General features: G+C 34.7%; 2 protein-coding genes across 4 annotated transcripts; one reads left to right on the top strand and one right to left on the bottom strand.

The window, feature by feature from the left end:
- The first annotated feature begins 1,396 nt into the window (after positions 1-1,396).
- LOC143346054 (protein meiotic P26) lies at positions 1,397-15,810 on the top strand. Of its 3 annotated transcripts, none has more exons than XM_076773796.1 (10): positions 1,397-1,541; positions 2,420-3,242; positions 3,498-3,829; positions 3,899-4,103; positions 4,198-4,696; positions 4,772-4,939; positions 5,022-5,266; positions 5,390-5,747; positions 5,884-6,116; positions 6,303-15,810. In XM_076773796.1, the coding sequence occupies exons 2-10, from the start codon at positions 2,562-2,564 to the stop codon at positions 6,405-6,407; spliced, it is 2,826 nt and encodes a 941-aa protein (XP_076629911.1). In that variant the 5' UTR covers positions 1,397-1,541; positions 2,420-2,561; the 3' UTR covers positions 6,408-15,810. The 3 variants fall into 3 exon arrangements, with proteins under 3 accessions (XP_076629911.1, XP_076629908.1, XP_076629910.1); XM_076773793.1 differs by lacking the exon at positions 1,397-1,541 and adding an exon at positions 1,580-2,001; XM_076773795.1 differs by lacking the exon at positions 1,397-1,541 and adding an exon at positions 1,580-2,018.
- A 211-nt stretch (positions 15,811-16,021) lies between these two features.
- On the bottom strand, positions 16,022-18,815 carry Ric8a (ric8 guanine nucleotide exchange factor A). The gene is made up of 10 exons (XM_076774227.1): positions 18,634-18,815; positions 18,338-18,477; positions 17,984-18,096; positions 17,611-17,906; positions 17,372-17,532; positions 17,052-17,298; positions 16,827-16,971; positions 16,527-16,674; positions 16,323-16,442; positions 16,022-16,226 (listed from the first exon to the last, which is right to left on the bottom strand). Exons 1-10 carry the CDS (start codon positions 18,709-18,711, stop codon positions 16,100-16,102), a joined length of 1,575 nt encoding a protein of 524 aa, XP_076630342.1. The 5' UTR covers positions 18,712-18,815; the 3' UTR covers positions 16,022-16,099.
- Positions 18,816-19,224: the final 409 nt, after the last annotated feature.

Here is a 19,224-nt window from a genome sequence, read left to right as displayed (position 1 = left end):
CTTCTCTCTCGTTCTTGAAGCAGCTGAACTTCGATTTGCGTCAACCTAAAGAACGAAAGACTTCTCTACGTTTGTTGTCTTTATCGATTTTAGTAGTTCAATCGACCACTGCTTTGTTTTATCAAATCATACGTAAGTGCAGGGGTAGTTTCTTCACAATAGCGGTTTGCCATTTGATAACAATTTCAGCTGTTTTGAGAGCGAAAAAGAAAGGCTCATATGCACCTTCTTTCTCGAATTCCCGAAGTTGTCTGAAGTACAGGAGCTCACGTACACGTGGCTATGCATTAGTGTGTAAGTGGAGAGGCAATTTCCTTTGGGCACCAGTCTGCTGCTGGTAACACTGTATACATGTGACATATCGTTTCCCTTGAACATCGCACCCAGTAAAATTCAATCACAGTGTTTCCCAATCGTTGCAGGACGAGAATATATCCAAAATGGTAGAAAAAAGTACGCGTACATACTAACCGGTATACTGTTCTCTAAAATGGTTCCACGAAGATGGGAAAAATCGAACATCTTGTAATAACTTCTCGCATAAAACCTTTCGAACATGATTCTCGAATTTTGTTCCGTTTCATGATCATATGTTTCTGTAGAAAAAAAGAAACTAAAAAGTGTAGTTACATTCTTGTGGCTACGTTTACACGAAAGTGAAAACTACGATTGAGAAACACTGTCCGGAATACTGTGGCGACACCTTTATCCGTTTTAATTACATGCTGATTCTACTAAAACTGTTTATAAACCTCACAAATTGTAATTCAATATTCTTTTTATCAGTTCCGACAGTTTGCAAATGTATTACGAAGTAAGTCTTTTGTTGTTTTGTTTAATCATGTGTCGGTAGTCTGTTCAGTTTATGGATGGTTAAATGCAACACTGCTAGTGACTGAATATATGTATATGTATAGCGTTCCCAGATGTGACATAATTTTCATGCATTTTAATTTTTAAATTGTGCTTTAAAGTTGCTAGTGTTTTAAATAAAGTTTTATATCAACTTTTATATTAAAACAAATTCTACTATAGATAAGATATCATTACACTATTTACAGAAGTATTACGTTTATATAATATTATTTATGAACAAAAATAAATTAGCAAAGCAAGTGGATGGTTTTCAGTATGATCGACTGTATAAATCCTTGAGAGTTTTAAATGGGAATAATTCGAAAAATATTAAGTTTTCGAAAGATTGTTGCAAAAGTTAAGGCTTTTAAAAGAAACTATAATATTACTATTCGTATACTAAGAATAGTAACTACAACAGTTTATTGGCAGACTTAAGATGAGTCGTAATTTCTTTTCATTCTTTATGCTTATAATAGAGGGCACACGCTGATGGCGGCCATATTGTCAACTCGAAATGCGCCTTAAGCAGAAAGCTCGCTCTCTTCGGAAAGCGAGGGCCGTTCAGCTCATCTAGCAAATTCTGAACGAAATGCTAATTTCTTTTCTTTCTTTTTTTCCTGCTTCAAACAAATTGTATTATTTTGAACCAGATATCTCAGTATTTTTGGATCCAATTTACCCAGGTATGTACGACACTACAATAAATATTAATAATTCGTTGCCACAAAAAAGTAGTTATCCTTTATCTATGCACAACACTCTGCGTCGATAGAATCGATACTTCATCGTATCGTCGCCAGTCGTCGCTTGAATCGCTGCATTGACCAAATTTTGGGGAGTTCTCGAGCCCTGTCCACGGTCTATAAGTGTACCATCATCGCATTAATTGTTTGTGCAGGGCTCCTGCATTGGGGTCAACTTTTCTCGATTCGAATGATTTATTCCTCCACTCTACATATGAAAAAGCTTGAAATATTCGCGGTCGAGGCGTCGATAACAATTGAAATTGAAACAATCGCCGTATACAATCAGAAACGGGTCGGTGATACTCGTGTAATCGATAATAATGTTTGCTAGTACTACAGATACGCGAACCGAAACGTTGATAGTGTTCAAAACGAAAATTTAATACGAGTTCGAGTGGTAAGCATTACTTCGAGGTCAGTGGAAAACTATCGCATAATGTAAATAAAACGCTTACGTGGGACAGGACTCGACGAACGTGCTGTGACACGAGGTAGAATTTTGTTTCGCGAAACGAAAAAAGGCAGATAGGAAGAAAGAAAAAAAAAAGAACTCAAAAGATAGTGTACGACGTCGGAAATTCATTGCGGCTATCGTGTTTTAATTCAATTTTTCCAAAGCGCGCCTCAACTTTTGAAACGTCCGTTATTTGCCCTATACGCAGATACAATTTCCTCTCGGAAGCGAACCGTGACACAGTGTTTTGTTTTCGTCGTTGCGATCGATGCGACGATGTCTTGGTCCCTCTGTATTTTGTAATCTGAGAAAGGGTTTCGAGGGTTTTCTTTTTTTTTCTTCTGTTTTTGTTCTTTTATAGGTATTCGCCTTCTCGTTTGTTAGAGCATAACGATAAACAACAAGGTTTAAGTTTTACGATTATTTCGGCGTATTGCTTAACAAGAGCTGTTTGCGTCACGGGAAGAGGATCACTATTTAAAACATAAGAGGATAATCTCGGGATGGCATCATCTATGGTGGCTGTTCCTTCAGGAACAGCATCTGTCCCAGCTGGAACTGGTATTGCGCAAAGCGAAGAAGTCGAAAATGGAGATGTTTTTAGCGAACGAAATATTAATACAGTCACCAGCTGCAACGAAACCTCTAATCCCGGAGATGCTCTGGAAGAGATAAATTGCAGCAACAGCGAGACTGGAGACCAAGAATGCGCTATTTGCATGGGCAAACTGTGCTCCCCGCGAGTGCTCTCCTGTCTTCACGTATTTTGTGAAGCTTGTTTAGATAAGCTTCTTATAGATGAAGCGGGTGATCCCAAGGTCAGTTCGATTCTGATCTGTCCTCTCTGTGAACAAGAAACTTCCATTAGTTCTAAGGGTGCCGCGTCGCTCACGTGCGACTATGTTCTAACTAATATACTTGACATGTCCGCGATCGAGAACATGGCTGTACTCTGTACCTCGTGTAAAGCCAAAGAGAGCGCAGTTGCGCGTTGTTCGGACTGTGCCAACTTCTTGTGTCCAAGTTGTAATTGCGCGCACCAGTTCATGCGTTGTTTTGAAAGTCACAAGGTGGTGGCCTTTGAAGATATAAAGAAATCCAACGAAGCTATACCAATACACAAACCTATTTTTTGTGAGTTTCATCCTGCTGAGAATATGAAGTTTTACTGTTACACATGCCAGGTAATTGGAACATTTCTTTGCTATTAAATTTAAGACAGAAAGATTGAATCATTAGGGAATCTTAAAAATATAATCTAATATATTGAAACAATTTATAGTCTTTTAATTTGTTACAAATTGGTTTGTATCTGAGACCATACAAAGTATGGATTATAATTAAATTTAAAATAAAATACATAGATTTTATTATCTAAAGAATAATTTTTAGAACATTAAATATTACAAAGTGTACCTTTTTTTTAACTGTTCAATTAGGAACCTATATGCAATGAGTGTCTACTTGTTGAACATAAAGCTCCAGATCATCAATATGAACGATTAGTAGATGCAGAACCACGTCAGAAAGAAGAATTAATAAAATTAGTGAATGAAAGTAAAGCAAGAATTGCAGATTGTGATCAGGTGTCTGCTCAGTTGGAGAATGCGCTTAGTGAGCTTCAAGCACAACATGATCAAGCTAAGGACCTGATTATAGAGACATTTCAAAGTTACAAAGCTGTCTTAGAAAAATGTAGAGACAATGCCTTGGTTGAACTTGAAAAGTTACATTCTGACAGAGAATTGGAAATAATGGATACATTTCATAGGTCAGCAAACTAATCTTTCACACTCAATATTTTTATTATTTATTTTTATTAAACCAACTTCTCATGTAGCGTTGAGAAAACTGTGGAGAAAATAGAGGATGCTTGCCGTTTTACCTCTAGACTCTTGGAGCATGGCGATGCGGTGGAGATTCTCGCACTTCGTCGCATCGTAGGAGCGCAATTAATGAATTTAATTAAAAATACACCAAAGCCAAATGTTTCTTTTTCCATTGAATTTCAGACTGATTATAATCAGTTCGAAAAAACAGTAAAGGTAGATATACGATTCTTGAAACTATATGTACTTGATAAAAAAAGTAAAAGAATATTTCAATTGATAAGAACATTAATGAAAATAATAATTGTAGGAAGTATTTGGCAAGTTTCACACCGAGAGTACACCAATGACAAAATCCGCTCCTGAAACAGTTTCAACCATACCAGGAGTCTCCACAAACCAGCAAATTGTTCATACTTCAATGGGCTGTCCACGTTCCATTAGCACAAGGTCTCCCATTTCTCTTCCTGCGTCGATGCAATCTTCGTTCGAAGGTGAACCTTCGTTCGTTATACCTCCAACATCCAGTCCCCCGACTATTCCACCACCGCCACCTCCTGTATCCCTTCCCCCAGGTCCTATCCATGGTCTCACCAGCATTCAAGAATACAATCTGCAGCAACTAGCCAGTTTAGCAGAAAAGGTTGAAATGGTTGGAGACACAAACGTAGTTGGACCTAGTTCGAATCCTAGCCCGACTCCGCCATTCACTTTGGCAGACTTATTTGCCGGCGATCTCAGTTCTACAAGTCATGCGATCAATAATTTGCAAGCTCTTGCAAAGTTAGGAAATACACTTGGCAATCAAGGTAAGAAAACCATAATATTTACTTGGTCATTGTTTTTTCTGTATGAACGGACTAAACTTGTTGCTATTATCGTAGATCTTGGAAGCACAACAATTAACGGTGGTAGCGGCTTGGTATTAGGCAGAGGCCCTTCACCAGCGATTGTAGATACGCCAAATTTAGGTCTAGCTGCTAACAGTCTTTTGAATGGAGGGTTTCAGTCGTTATCCTCTTCCACTTCGCCGATACTTTCACAGGGTGCTGGTGAGATACATTTTTAAAGTTTCCAAGAATACACATTTAAATAAATGTAAACGCCTTAGCTGTTCATCAACGTCCTTTGTAGATGATTTAATTGGGGATTCCATACATAACATGCCTGTAGTAGTGGGAAATACTGTCGGCAACGTGACCGGTTCTGGAAACTATGCTCATCCACGTTCAACCAATGCTAAATTAACGCCCATGCGTATCCGTTGTAAATTTGGGCAGTTAGGTCCCAGTAAAGGTCAATTCAGCTCACCCCATGGATTTTGCTTAAGCGCCGACGAGGACATTATTGTTGCAGACACGAATAATCACAGAATTCAAGTATGTATCAATCGAAATTGTAAATTTGTAAAAATGTGTAAAAAGTAGAGCTGTCTCCTTATTGCAGTAAACCCTTCGATTGACGTATTGATTTGTCTTTGACACGTATCCCATTCATTTTAGATATTTGATAAGACTGGTATTTTCAAATTCCAATTTGGTGTCCCTGGCAAGGAAGAGGGACAGTTGTGGTACCCTAGGAAAGTTGCTGTTATGAGAAACAGCGGTAAATTTGTTGTTTGCGATCGTGGAAACGAACGATCCAGAATGCAAATATTTACAAAAAACGGGCACTTCATCAAGAAAATAGCAATTCGTTACATCGATATTGTAGCTGGCCTAGCTGTCACTAGCGAGGGTCACATTTTGGCTGTTGATAGTGTATCGCCAACAGTGTTTGTGATCAGCGATACAGGAGACCTTTTAAGGTGGTTTGACTGCAGTGAATATATGAGAGAACCAAGTGATATTGCAATTAGTGGTAAGGAAATAAATTATTTCAATTAATTAAATTTCATTTATAGACGTTTTTAATTATTTTCAAATATAATTTTTGGACAAAATTTTATATACACGTCGAAATGCATTTTCTATATACGCAATTTTTTGATTTTCAGGTAAAGAATATTTTGTTTGTGACTTCAAGGGACATTGTGTTGTGGTATTCAACGAGGAAGGCAAGTTTTTGCGTCGCATTGGCTGTGACAATGTAACAAACTTCCCAAACGGGATTGATATTAGCGATGCAGGAGATATATTAATAGGAGATTCACATGGTAATCGTTTCCATGTGGCAGTTTTTTCGAGAGATGGTTCCTTGATTTCAGAGTTCGAATGTCCATATGTCAAGGTACGCTCACGTTTATAAAGAAAAATTTATACCGTTTTACCGGATGTTGCAACTACCACTATTCGATAGAGCATACTCGAATTAATTAAAAACATTTTTTAATTTTCCTACAATTTGTTTTTTGATAATAAGTACGATTATATTTTCCTCGTACGTACAATCAATTAGTCGATGGAATTTTTGCAGGTCTCTCGATGTTGCGGCTTGAAAATAACTTCCGAGGGATATATCGTAACTTTGGCTAAAAATAATCATCACGTCCTCGTACTGAACACTCTTTACATATCATGAAGCGAGGAGGCAGACCAAATAAGTATGTCACAATAATCTTCAGCGAGTGGAATTTCCTTGTGAATCGCCCTACTCCTAACGAAGGACGAATCGACAAATATGCCCAGTGGTATCGAATTTATTTGAAATTTGCCTACCGAAGAAATAGAAAACAAGTGCAGCATGCAGCTTTAATAGTAAAAAAAAGTGTAAAAAGGAACAAAAACCTTTTAAAAAAAAAAGTATAATGCGTCCCTGTTTTATGAAAGTAATAACGTTGAAACGATGAAATGGTAAACGTACATCTCCGACCAAAAAACGAAAAACAAAAAAAAAATCATAAAAAAAAACAGTATAAATAGTAATTTAGCAAGTTGCATTTGGTAAACTGCCAAGATAAATTTAAAACGATTTAAAAAAAAAACAACAAAATGAAGAAGGGAAAGGAGCAGCGAATTAAGTGGATCGTGTCAACCGAAAAGCCAATCGGATCGCTTCGACGAGTGGGGGCAGAAAGTGAAGAGAGGGAAAGAAACTTCTGAAAACACAATAGCTTTCCGTCAAAAGCGGTCGCATCGTCATCTTCGACTCGTCAGTATTTTAGGTATGTTTACAAATCAAATTATTCTAGTCTTCAATGAGCACTGTTTACACGCTGGTTTCGATCCGTGCTCTCGAAGCAACAACTCGTGTATTTTTATCTCGGTTCTCGCGTGGAATCGAATGACGTACACGTACGCATACACGAAGAAAGAAAGATAACGATATACACGGTTCTTTCTTCAAAACGTTACTTCGAGACCTATTTTGTAGACTCGCTAAGTTTCTAAGGTTTCGTTAAGAGAATCGTTAGATAATTCGATAAGCATGTCAAGAAACGAGTGTGTATGAATAAAGAAAGAAAAAAAAAAAAGCAAATTCCTGTGCTTAATGCAAGGCGAAAAGCATTGCATGCTACGTCACACGGTAGTACTTCCTGCTCGTATATCATATCATATCTCTAATGAAACAAAAACGAAAAAGGAAAGACAAATACAGTAAATCCTCGTTATGGCAGGCATACAAAACTTAGTGAACTAAACGGAAGAAGAGAAAAAAAAAAAAAGAAAATGAACATTACAAAACTAATGAAAGAAAATATACGAACTATGTTCCTGGTGATTTTTTCTCCGTGCGTTTGAGAATTAGTAGTTCGGAAACAAAGGTAGAGCGAGAGGAATTATATGAGACAACGTTAATGAGAAAGGAATAGATTACGATACGTTGAAAATCAAACATTTAATGTCTTGCGAGACGAGGAATCGTACACAACATATATTTCGAGGACAAATCGAAACAATTATCTAGACTTGCCACCGATGATAGATCCCGTTTGTGCATTGTTAAAAGAAACAAAAAAAAAAAATAATAGGCGAGACACATAATGGTTACAATATTTACTCAGGATGCTTTATTATGGTCCACCATATAAATACGATATATTATATATACATATATATATACATATATATATGCGTGTGTGAATTATTGGTTCGTGGTGCTAGAGAATAATAATATATCCATACCATGTAAATGTATTTGTTATAAAAATTACAGAATCGTTCCAACATTTTTTAATGCTGCGGAACGATCATGTAATATATTATACAAGGTTCATAAGCAAATTATACCACCGGTATCATAGGAACAATACTTTATCTATGTAAAAAGGAAAAAAAACAAATAACGTACAGTTTGCTAAACAACTTCTATTTATGTATATATTAAACATGATCCATGAAGGAGAAAATCCACGTAAAACACATACATATATAGAAATACACATATTTTTTAGGGTTGTTTACATGATCAGCCTTAAGATTTGATTGAAACTAAAATGCAATGTGTATACAACATATACGGATATATTGGGCAGATTGCTATATACTGTGTTACATTACCTACAATAACAATTGAATGTGAATAACTATCTTGCCATACCAAATGTTAGAAAGCACATCCATATATATATTTCTACTTGGATAGCTTCGACAAATTTGTTTTGCATACGAAAAAATTGGCTATGCGGTGTGTGAATTTGGTTAGATAAACAAATGAGCGTTAGAGGGGAAAAAGGAGAAGTAAGAATAGGAGAGGGGCGAAATGCAGGAACGATAATCGGGGGGGGGGGGGGGGGGGGAAGACTATTCAGAAGTTTGCGCATAACATTTGTAGAAAATTGCACGAAGCCTACGTACGTACACCTAAGCTGATCAGTCGTAATCATCTTTTATTATTAGAAGTTTTAATTTTATATATATTAAAAAAAAAAAATGAAAAGGAGTAATTCTGAAGTATTTAATAGTCATGGTTAGCAGAGTTATATAAATAATGCCTGTGATAATAGTATCGTCAGGATAAGTTGTGTCCTTACAGAGTCTCTGATGTTGTTGCTAGGTAAATATAATTAGAAGTACCAATGAGATACTGTTAGCGACGCCTTGTGGAAGGTGTATTTATGTTTCATGCACAATAACACCCGACACAACGCCATCAATGGTCTCTAATGGTACGTTGAATATAAGAAAAGATATTGACAAAAAAGATAAGTAAAGAGAATATGTTGCAAAAATTTTGCCAGTCGTATTTAAAGAAAATAAAACCTAAACTCATAGTGTAACGAATGGATGACCATTAATGAGAGGGTCTTTTACCTCACAAAATTATTATATTACGCTCACCTTATATATACTTGAATATTTTAGTATAGATTTACTCTATTTACATATTTTTATCTGTGGAAGACTACTTGGCTAATTTAGGCCACTGTTGAAATTCACCCCTTATTTGCCTTGATGTTTAAATTACAATAATAATATAAAAAAAGAAACGAGAATTACTTGTTACGTAAATGGTAATTGTGATAGATTTTTTGATGATTTTTACAATCTCAAAAGTCTTATTATCCTAATATGTATAGAATTATAATAGTCACTCTCTACATAACTACATAAAACTCTGCTTACATTGTTGAAACTAATTATTAAATGACAAAGAAAGATAATGGATATATCACCCTACTGTAAGCGGTTTACGAGACAAAAAAAAAAACTGTCAGTCTATTGTATAACGTATTTCGAATATGTTCTACGTATTACTTTTAACTGATACAATGTTTTTATCGCTGAAACACAGTTTCCAAGGCCTTTTTTAGGTGCCACCTAGAAACTTCTTCGACACGATTTCAGTTTTTCTGATCGTTCTTTGTGTTCGTTTACGATGACGTGCTATCTGTGTGCAGCTTCAGAAAAAAAAACGAGGGGGAAAAAAACAAAAAAACCAAAAAAAAAAACATTAAAAAGAAAACATAAAAAAAAACAGGATTCATAAGCAAATGTCCATTATTTTCGTGATTCGAATCCAAGATCCTTCTGTGGCAGTGGCGTGGCAGCGGCTTGTTCGGTCGTTCAAACGTTTCTCCGATCTACGATACGACAGAGAATCCTTTTCAAGTTCGATCCAATTATTCGTGCGATTGGGTAACGTTACTTATTCGTCGATAGACCAGGGCGTGTTCAATTTATGAAAAATCGTAGACGCGTAAAACAACCCAACGTTGTGAAAACGAAAGAGAAACGATAATCTGGTTACTCAAATATTGTGGATTGAAAGAAACGGATCTCGGGAGTAAGTGAACAGAGAAGTGATAAACGTTGATGAATGTTACTGAATGAGTAGCTGCAGCCACCGGACCGTGTCGCTAAAATGTACAAGCGATGAAAACCGTTGTCTGCCATCCGTAAAAGACGACGAAGAACAGAAAAATTGTATCGCGTGCTGTCGAAAAATAATAACAACGGACGCGAACATCGTAATCGACGAAAATTAACAAAAAAAAAAAAAAAAACAAAAAAAAAAATAAAAAAAAACAAGAAAAATATTACAGAATGTTCCTGATTTCGAAGATCGCATCACGTTAGATGATACAATAAAATAAGATAACTCGCGTGTTTTTTTGCGGATATTAACGGGGGCATCTATGCATTACAATTATATATATATATATATATGATATACATATATATACACACGCATACACACATACAACATACAACATATTAACGATAGAATTTAAAAAAAAAAAAAAAAACAAAACACACACACACACACCACATAACAAATATACGACGCAACATTAACTGAATTCTAGCCTACGGTTAATCATAGTCTTCCTAGAGTCCTGGATAAAAAAAAAAAAACGAATGAAATAAAAAGTACGCCTCTTTCCAATTACTGATTTTTTTCGTATCACGGCCATCTGCCGGAAGCCGTGTCGCGGCCGATTATTATATTATAGCTAAAAGGAGCGTAATAAAATGAAAGTTTGATCCCCGACGGTGGTGTTACGCTATCAAGAATCCGGCGATCGAGGCGATCTGCCGAGGATCTTTTATCGAACATGACTTTTACGTGTTGAAAAATTTATCTAAATAAAACGACAAAAAAAGAAGGACGAAAGGGTTCAAGGAGGACCCAAATTTTACAAGTTCACTACGTAAACAAGTGTGTTTCCTCGTTGCTTTTTTTTTGTCTCAACTTTCTAAGCAGCATTTTTTTTTTTCCATTTTCATTTACTCTCTTTTCTCATAGATCGTTTTTTTGAATAAACATTCGTTTTTATCTTCATCTCGAGGCATTACAATGCGTGTGTTCATGCGTCGAGCGTACATTGAGTGTCGTTTGTATCCTGTTCACTTTGGGCGTATTTATGTTTTTTTTTTTTTTTTCTTCTTTTTTTCTACCAATCTTGATGATTATTGTTCGACGAACAGTTCATTGTGTATTATTTATGTATCTCATAGTGATTTTTTTTCTCCTTTCTCCGCGTGATTTCGACGTTTTTTTAACTTTCTTTTTTAATACCCCGTCCCCTTTTCCCTCATCTCGCAAGCTAATTGATTCCGATCATTGTTTCTCTTCGTCCCGCACGAATTTTATCGTTCATTAATATTATTGTTCGTTTTTTTTTTTTACTTGTGTTCCTTTCGCGTGTTCGACACTTCTTTTTCTCGTTCTTGTTTTTCAAATACTCAGTCCGAAGCGACGATGAAAGGCATGATTTTTTGTCTCGTTGCCTCTCGACCCCCCCCCCCCCCACGATCGAACTTTTGAATTTTATTTGCGTTGATTAACTCGAACTATGGTTTTAAGAATTATTATATTATATTATTATTTCGTACGTTTTTAATAGTAGATCCCTTTAATAAAAGGATAGATTAATGTAGGAATAGTTAAGACCTTATACTGTTTGCGTCTTTTTTTCGTTTTTTTTTTTGTTTTTTTTTTTTGTTTTTTGTTGGAAAAGACAGAGTAAGGCAGATCTCAAGACAATATATTCCCATCGATGCCTGATTATTTGAAAATTGGAATCGGTAATAGGTTGTTTTGATCGATGTGCCAAACCGGCCAGTTCTTCGGATATGTGTGTGTTCTCCCCTATCCCCCCGTCTTGCTTTTTGTCCTTTAACATCATTTTCGTTGAAACAACATTTCCTCGGAACGAAGGGTTCGTGTTTCAACGGTCTTTTGCCCCACATTTGGGATCGATCGAGAGGAAACGAGCGATTTATAGTAGTTTATTAATTTTACGTGCGAGCGTGAAAAAAAGGAGCGGAACCGTGTTGAAACTCGTTGAGCTTATTATTATTAGACAGTGCGACACGATTCCATCAACCTCCACCTTTTTGAGTTTCTTTTATTTATTTTTTTTCTTTTTTTTTCATTTATTGTCGATCGCTGCTGCATCGTAGTTTAAATTCTTTAGTGCCAAACACAAAAAAGAAAAATGAAAAAAAAAAAAAAAGAAAACGAATGACAGACTGTTCTCTATTCAACGAACGGAACGAAGAGGGAGAGAAAACGCTTCGCTCGCTCGCGATAACATTTTTATGTTTTATTCCTCGTTAATTATTAATTTATAGTGAATTCGTTCGTTGAGTTCCGTTTACACGTGACGACGGTGTATCAGTGGTTCTAGAGTTTAAGGCACGAAGAGCAGAAAAAAAAATAAGTAAGAAACCGGGGGAAAAAAAAATATATATATATCTATATCTATATATATACAACACATACATTATAAAATGAAAAAGAAAAAAAAAAAGATAAGAAAGAATATTAAACGATTATTAAAATCCTTGCGTAGTCAGTTAAAGTACAAATGTTTAAATGTATTCTATGATTATATAGGTAATAAGTGAAACGAGAGTGTAGGAGTGAAAGGGAGAGAACGAGAAGACGCGTAGCCGCGTATAAACTTGGTTTCATTCCTTAATAAGCCTCTGATAGCTTTATTTATATTTGCATTAGTTACTTGACGTTTAATAATACTTAACAAGAAACTGGGCTGAGAGTGGGCGACAGAAAGGAAGGAAGAACGATTTTTGTTTTTTCTCTCATTAGATACGATATATATATAATATATATACACACACATATATGTATACAAAACCGCGTTTACTTTGATATTATATAACGAGACACGTTCCTTTGTTTTTCGGAGATGTTTTCTTTGACATATCAAATTGACCACAAATGGACACACTAAGAAACCGTTGCATTCCATCGGCGTCGTCGGTGCACGCCCATCAATGTTTCCCGTGATCTCTCTGTGTTTTTTTTTTCTTTTTTTTTCGCTTTTCCAACGACTAACTTGTCGAACCTCGTTTCGACGAAGAGCCCCCCCTCGTCTGAGGTGACACCCCATCGATACTAGAGACAATTTGAACGTCCTTGAAGCAAATTAAAAACGATTTTCCTAAGATGGAAAGATCTGACTGGATTAGGATGTTCCTTTACTTAGTGTTTGGCTCGGCGTTCCATTTTCGAAATAGTCTTTCTTCGTTCCCTGTTTCGATGTCCCCATGAGCCTCCGGCTGCGAATAGCTCGGAAGAAGAACGGAGCTCGAGTTCGATAGTCATCTTTAATCTTTTGCGAATAGACAGGGTAAAAAGTTTAGGTGAAACGGTATCTCGAACTGGGAACAGGGAATAGATAAGAAAATATATTTTTTCGAACGTGCAACGTTGCAATAATATATTGTTTTATAGTTCATAATTCATTCTTTGTAAACTATTCTATTCCGGTGGAAAGTGTATAAGACTTTAAATAATATTTCTAATATCCTCGGTTTGTTGTTCCAGGTTCTAAGCGGAAACATCTTGTCTTGTTATCGTTCGTGTAAATTGTAATTTCTTCATAGATTCTTTTCCAGTTAATCGAATTTTGTAATTTGTTTTTCTACAGGCTTCTTCAGAAATCATCGAATCTTGCGTAGGTCATTGTTTCTTTAATAATCGCCAAGTTTTATGCCTGGTAGCTGTTGAAACAATCTAGTCATAAAGCGTTCAAAAGAATCGAATCTTGAACCGTGTATTGAAATTATGATAAGTTGTCAGGATTAGTCGGAAGAGTTCACTTATTCCAAAAGCAATGATCAAACCTTGGGATTCAAGTCTGATACCGATGTGAATCATTTTACGAGCTTATCTAGACAATGTAACGATAAGATGTCTTCTAATTATCCTTTGGGGAAAAATCAAAACTTCTCTTAAATGGAGATAAGTCCATAGTGTCATACATAGGGTGGTACCCGTCGATATTGCCCATTAAATTCACTACGAAAGAACGCCGAGCCATACGATAATGAGAACTCCTTGTATACCGGAATTAAATAAAAAAAAAAACGACGTCTTAACGATATAGAATTTAAAATAATACGATATATCCATTAGGTATTGCGCGTAAATTTTAAACAGGAACTAAAGCAAAGAAAAAAAAGAATAATGAGACGAAAGGGAGGGACAACCAAATGGAAAGAAAAAAACCACGGTTCGCTGTGCGTAAACCATGTTTTCCTGAAACCTCTATTGGTATTTTTTATTAAAGGGACTGTTCGCGAAATGGGATGGATTTTAAATGTTCCGACAAGTTGCTTATACTTCAAAATGTGAAAACTGTATAAAGGATAGTACAAGACAAGAGAAATGGTAAATCGTAAATGCAATATGGAGAAAGCGTGTATTCCAAATATATTTTTTATATATGCTAATGGGATGCCAAGGAGCATGGTCGCGTTGTAAACGTAAATATTGTATTATTTAGCATTACACGTACCGATTATATGTAATGCACACACATATATCGATCGTGTAATCGATTGTCAGACCCCTTTCCCTGAGAGTACTCAGCCTTTAGACTAAATATATATATATGTATATATATATATATATATTTATTTATTTATAGTTGCAAATTTCGTTTTCAAAATATTTCAATATTTATATAAATATGTATATATATATATATATGTATACACGTACATACGTACATATATGTATATCCGTTTCTCGATTAAGTCCTTAGAAGAAGAAAAAGCGATATCTTTGACAATTATAATTTTAATCCCTCCTGTGCCCTCACCCCCGAATTTCCCCAAAGTTTGTTAAACCTAGTCTTATATACTACATATATATACACACAAATATACACATAAATGTAAGTATATATGTGTGTATATGTACGTACAGATATATACATATATGTGTATTTAACCCGAGGTCTCTCCTTTCGTTTAACGCGGGTTTTTTTTTGCTTATTATTATTATTAATATTATTATTAATATTATTATTATTATTATTATTATTATTATATTTTTCTTTTTTCTTTTTCTTCTACATCGTACCTACTAAATTTTAGTTTCATTTTTATATGGAATATTCAAATTTATGGTATTATACGTATACACATCTATATACACTTTTACAGCAACAATAAAAAGAAAAAAATAAATGAATAAATATTTTAATCTACATACTATATTATTACGTAATTAAAGATATATGGAGACATTTGCTACTTATATATTTGTCAAATGTATCGCGCGTGCGTGTGTTTGGAAAAGTTTTCTCGCGGGACGGGCATAAAGGCTCAAGGCACACACGGTGTCTGGTTGTTGTTGACGGTGTGGTTCCTCCTTGGCCTCGGAGGAGATACGTGTACAGAGTTGTGCGCGAAAACGCTTCTTCGTTTTCGATCGCGAACGTGTGACGTTGTTCTGTAAACTTTAAAAACGATTTTTCTCGCCATTTATCTGTCAATTCGCCCGCGCCACGGCCCGCGGTAACACGTTTCCAAGCTGGTTACTCAAACTATGCAGTTCTTTGAAACATGTAGAAACATACGTTCTTGTCTTGCGCATAGGCTGCAACAAAATGCAATAATAATATATTGTGATGCTCACGAAAGCACATAACATAATTTACCAAAATTGTAATGTTTAAATATTTCATGTGATTTTGGAAACTGTTATATTTTTTATTTCCTGCCAATTGTTTAATTTGTAATGTTGTTCTTTGTTCTTTTTTCAATAAAGTAAGCAAACCGACCATCGTAGTTCGTTTCTTCGTTCGATCATATTCGAACCCTTAATTATCCTATGCGATTAATTAATATTAAAAGTGTTTCAGCCTAATTATGAGCAGCTCGTAAAGTTATTTTCCACCAGAATATGGAAGCTCTAGGTATGTATTTTGCATAATATTATTTAACGACAGCGCCTACAGGGTATAATAAATAATATGAATTTTCCAGTGACAGATAATATGTCTTTATTTGTTAAATAGTTGTGCTTGTATACAGTTTTCCGTACAGCGTTTATTTTTATTTTTTCAGCATTCATTCGGAGTCAGAATCTCGACGACCGTACTGCTGTTTTGGCAATTGATTTTGTAATTCGAGAACATGTTCGATTGGCTTTGGTTTTCCGTCATCTCCAATCCGACAAGGCTGCACTAACCCTTCCCTAAAGTAATAACGTTTACAGTAACAATTAAGCAAAATGCAAACATAGTATTAGAAACTCGGAGATCATTGCATGTAAATGGTTAACGCTACTAACTTTGTCAATGCATCGATAAGGCTTACGAGTTGTAAGGCTTCATATTCTTTTTGCTCTTCCGTCATTCCTTCCAAAGGACTCGGTTTCGGATGTTCGAAACAACCAGTTACAGGATTAATTCTTTAATGAAATAACGTACACGTTTCATTAATATCAAAGGGTAATAAATTACATAGAAATTATGTTTTTTATCTTCATACTCACTGTTCCTTGAGTTGCAGATATTCTTCGGTTTCACTATCTTCCGATTCAGAAGAATAAGTTGTTTTTTCTTTATTTGGACCCAGTAATCCTTTGTTTGCGAACATACCAGCTGCATTTCCATAACCCGTATATTTAACCATGCGATTAACTAAAAATAATATCAGTGTTTCTTAAAAATATATCTTTAACCTTACAAGAAGAGGCTACGGACGTGGAAATCGATTAATGATAATATCGATTAAAAAGTCGATTGTTACATCTGTAGCCGCCTCCTATTATTACTTGAATGTATAAACGCACCATTTTCTTTACAGAGTATAAAAAGGAACTCTGCAACGAGATCCCGTAGCTCCGTCGATGGGAAAGTTAATAGCTTACACAATTTCGCTCTCAAAGTCGTTCCCTCCTCAGGACGATGCATCACATCCTTTAACGGAGGTAAAATCTAAAAAGAAAAAGTAAAAATTTTTAAATATTTCAATAACGGTTAGACATTTAAAAAATAAGATATGAATCTTCGTTTACCTGCTGTCTGGCATATTTCCGTATTAATCTCTCAGATTTGACCAATCTAACAAAGACAGTGACGATTGGGCTGAGATTTCCTATTAAATCTTCTTTGCAGTTTAATTTTCTATCGAGGAAATTTAGTAAAACAAAAACTGCACTCATATCCATGCCTTGAAACATGTGTTTATGTTCATCTTGTGCAGGAGGTACGATCTTTGAGTAACAATCGTACGGTACCACTATTAGTAAATTTACAATATTACTGGAATAATAATTACCATAGAATAATAACAAAATAGTACAGATGTTTAACAATAATAGTAATGTACACCTACCTCTGAAGATCATCTTCTTTCTCACATTTCAGTAGCAGTAATTTGTATAAAATTGAGACTAAATTTTTGTTCTTTTCCTCTTTTTCGGTCGCGTTATCCGAGTGCATATACAAGTTGAATAACGTTTTCAAAACTTCGCACGCTAACGTTGCACGATCTTCCTACAAGTAGAAGTTTAATATTGCTTATTTATTTATACAATGTAGCTATTTAAATTTCCATAATAATTAATAATGTACATTTATCATAATGGTCTTCTCTTGTTCACATTGGGTAGTTATGCTTTGTAACATTCTTATGAGACATTCGTCGCCCTTTAGTTCTGTTTTAACAACTTGTTGGGTAGAAGTGTTTAATGCAGTGATTAAAAATATAATTCTAGTGTCGAATAACATTATTTCTTGAGGAGTAGCATCATTATAATCTTTCATGCGTTTGATCAGACACATCAAACAAGGTGTTGTTGGCAATACTTGCTGTACTTTTGTACTATTAAATATTAGATTGCACAGCAACTTTAGAGACTCAGTAGTGACTGCAAAGCAAATAACATTAGATAAGAAATAATGTTTATATGTAATGTAGCATTCTATTTGAAAGTAAGACTGTTACCATTGTTGTAGGAAACCTGTTGTTTTATATCCGGGTCTTTCAAAGCCGCTTTATCTAATATGAAATTTATTTGTTCGTCTGTGACTAATTCATTTAAATTTGTTTTATCTCGGCTATGTTAATGAAGAAAAACAACAGAATTATTTTATGGAATATGCAAAAATAGCAATACATCTAATCAGGAAATGATATAAGTGGCATCAGAAAAGCTTTTAACACTGCTAGAAACAAAAATGCATATATTCAACAAGAATTTTTTTAATAGACTTTGATAAGCATACAGAAAAATATAAATTTATTACAACTATTAATAAATGCACCATATATTTTCATTATATTATATTATAACATTACCTAAGAATCCGTAAGGTTAACAAGCAATTACAATGAATAACAGATTGCGTATTATCGGACAAGTAACGAAATAGTGTTTTCCACAGCTTTTCACGTAACTGGTCCTTGTTTAATTCTTCAAACGTAGTTCTATTTCCATACTAAAATACCAAAATATTAATGATTAATTACTGTAACAGTACGATTACATACAAGTATCAGTTAACAATTATTACTGACTATTTGATGTTCAAAAAGTTATTTAGAAAGTCTAAGAAAATGATCCAAATTGCTTAAATTGAAATCTAAGAACTCACATTTTCTTGGAATGTGACAATGTCTTTCGAAAATTCATCGGTTGTATCAAAGATTATTTTCTGTACCAACGTATCCATATTGCTATTAACATGCTATGCTTTTGAAAATTGAAAAAAAGAAACAATTGTGAAAGATCAACGTACAAATGATTGACAACCACAAGACGTTTTCGTTTACAGCGATATTTCACTAGGCAAATTTATATATATATATATATGCATATAGCTTTCCGGATTTGTCACCAGAGGGCCAAGAAGAACAGTGTTTTAGAAAATTATGGAATTCGGTAGCACATTTCTATTTCACGAGAATTAATATCTTGTAATTATTTTATTCGAAAGGTTCCAACTTTAAAATTAAAATGTATTCGTTAAAAGATTTAATTTCTATCGAGTAAGTTATCATACATTGACATTTAATAACAAAAGGAAATTATGTTAGAAGGGGGAAGAAAGTTGAAATTTGGTTCGATAGAAGATGGATGACTTCGTAAGTTCGAATTTCAGAAATTTGTGTTTGAAATTTGAAATTATACGAGCATAGTTCAATTAGTGCTGGTAATATTTACAATTACGTTAATCTAATCTAAT

This window comes from Colletes latitarsis, chromosome 10 (genome assembly GCF_051014445.1).
Source record: "Colletes latitarsis isolate SP2378_abdomen chromosome 10, iyColLati1, whole genome shotgun sequence".
Lineage (NCBI taxonomy): Eukaryota > Metazoa > Arthropoda > Insecta > Hymenoptera > Colletidae > Colletes > Colletes latitarsis.
The sequence above is the reverse complement of the archived record's forward strand: the minus strand, read 5'-3'. Positions and strand labels throughout refer to the sequence as shown.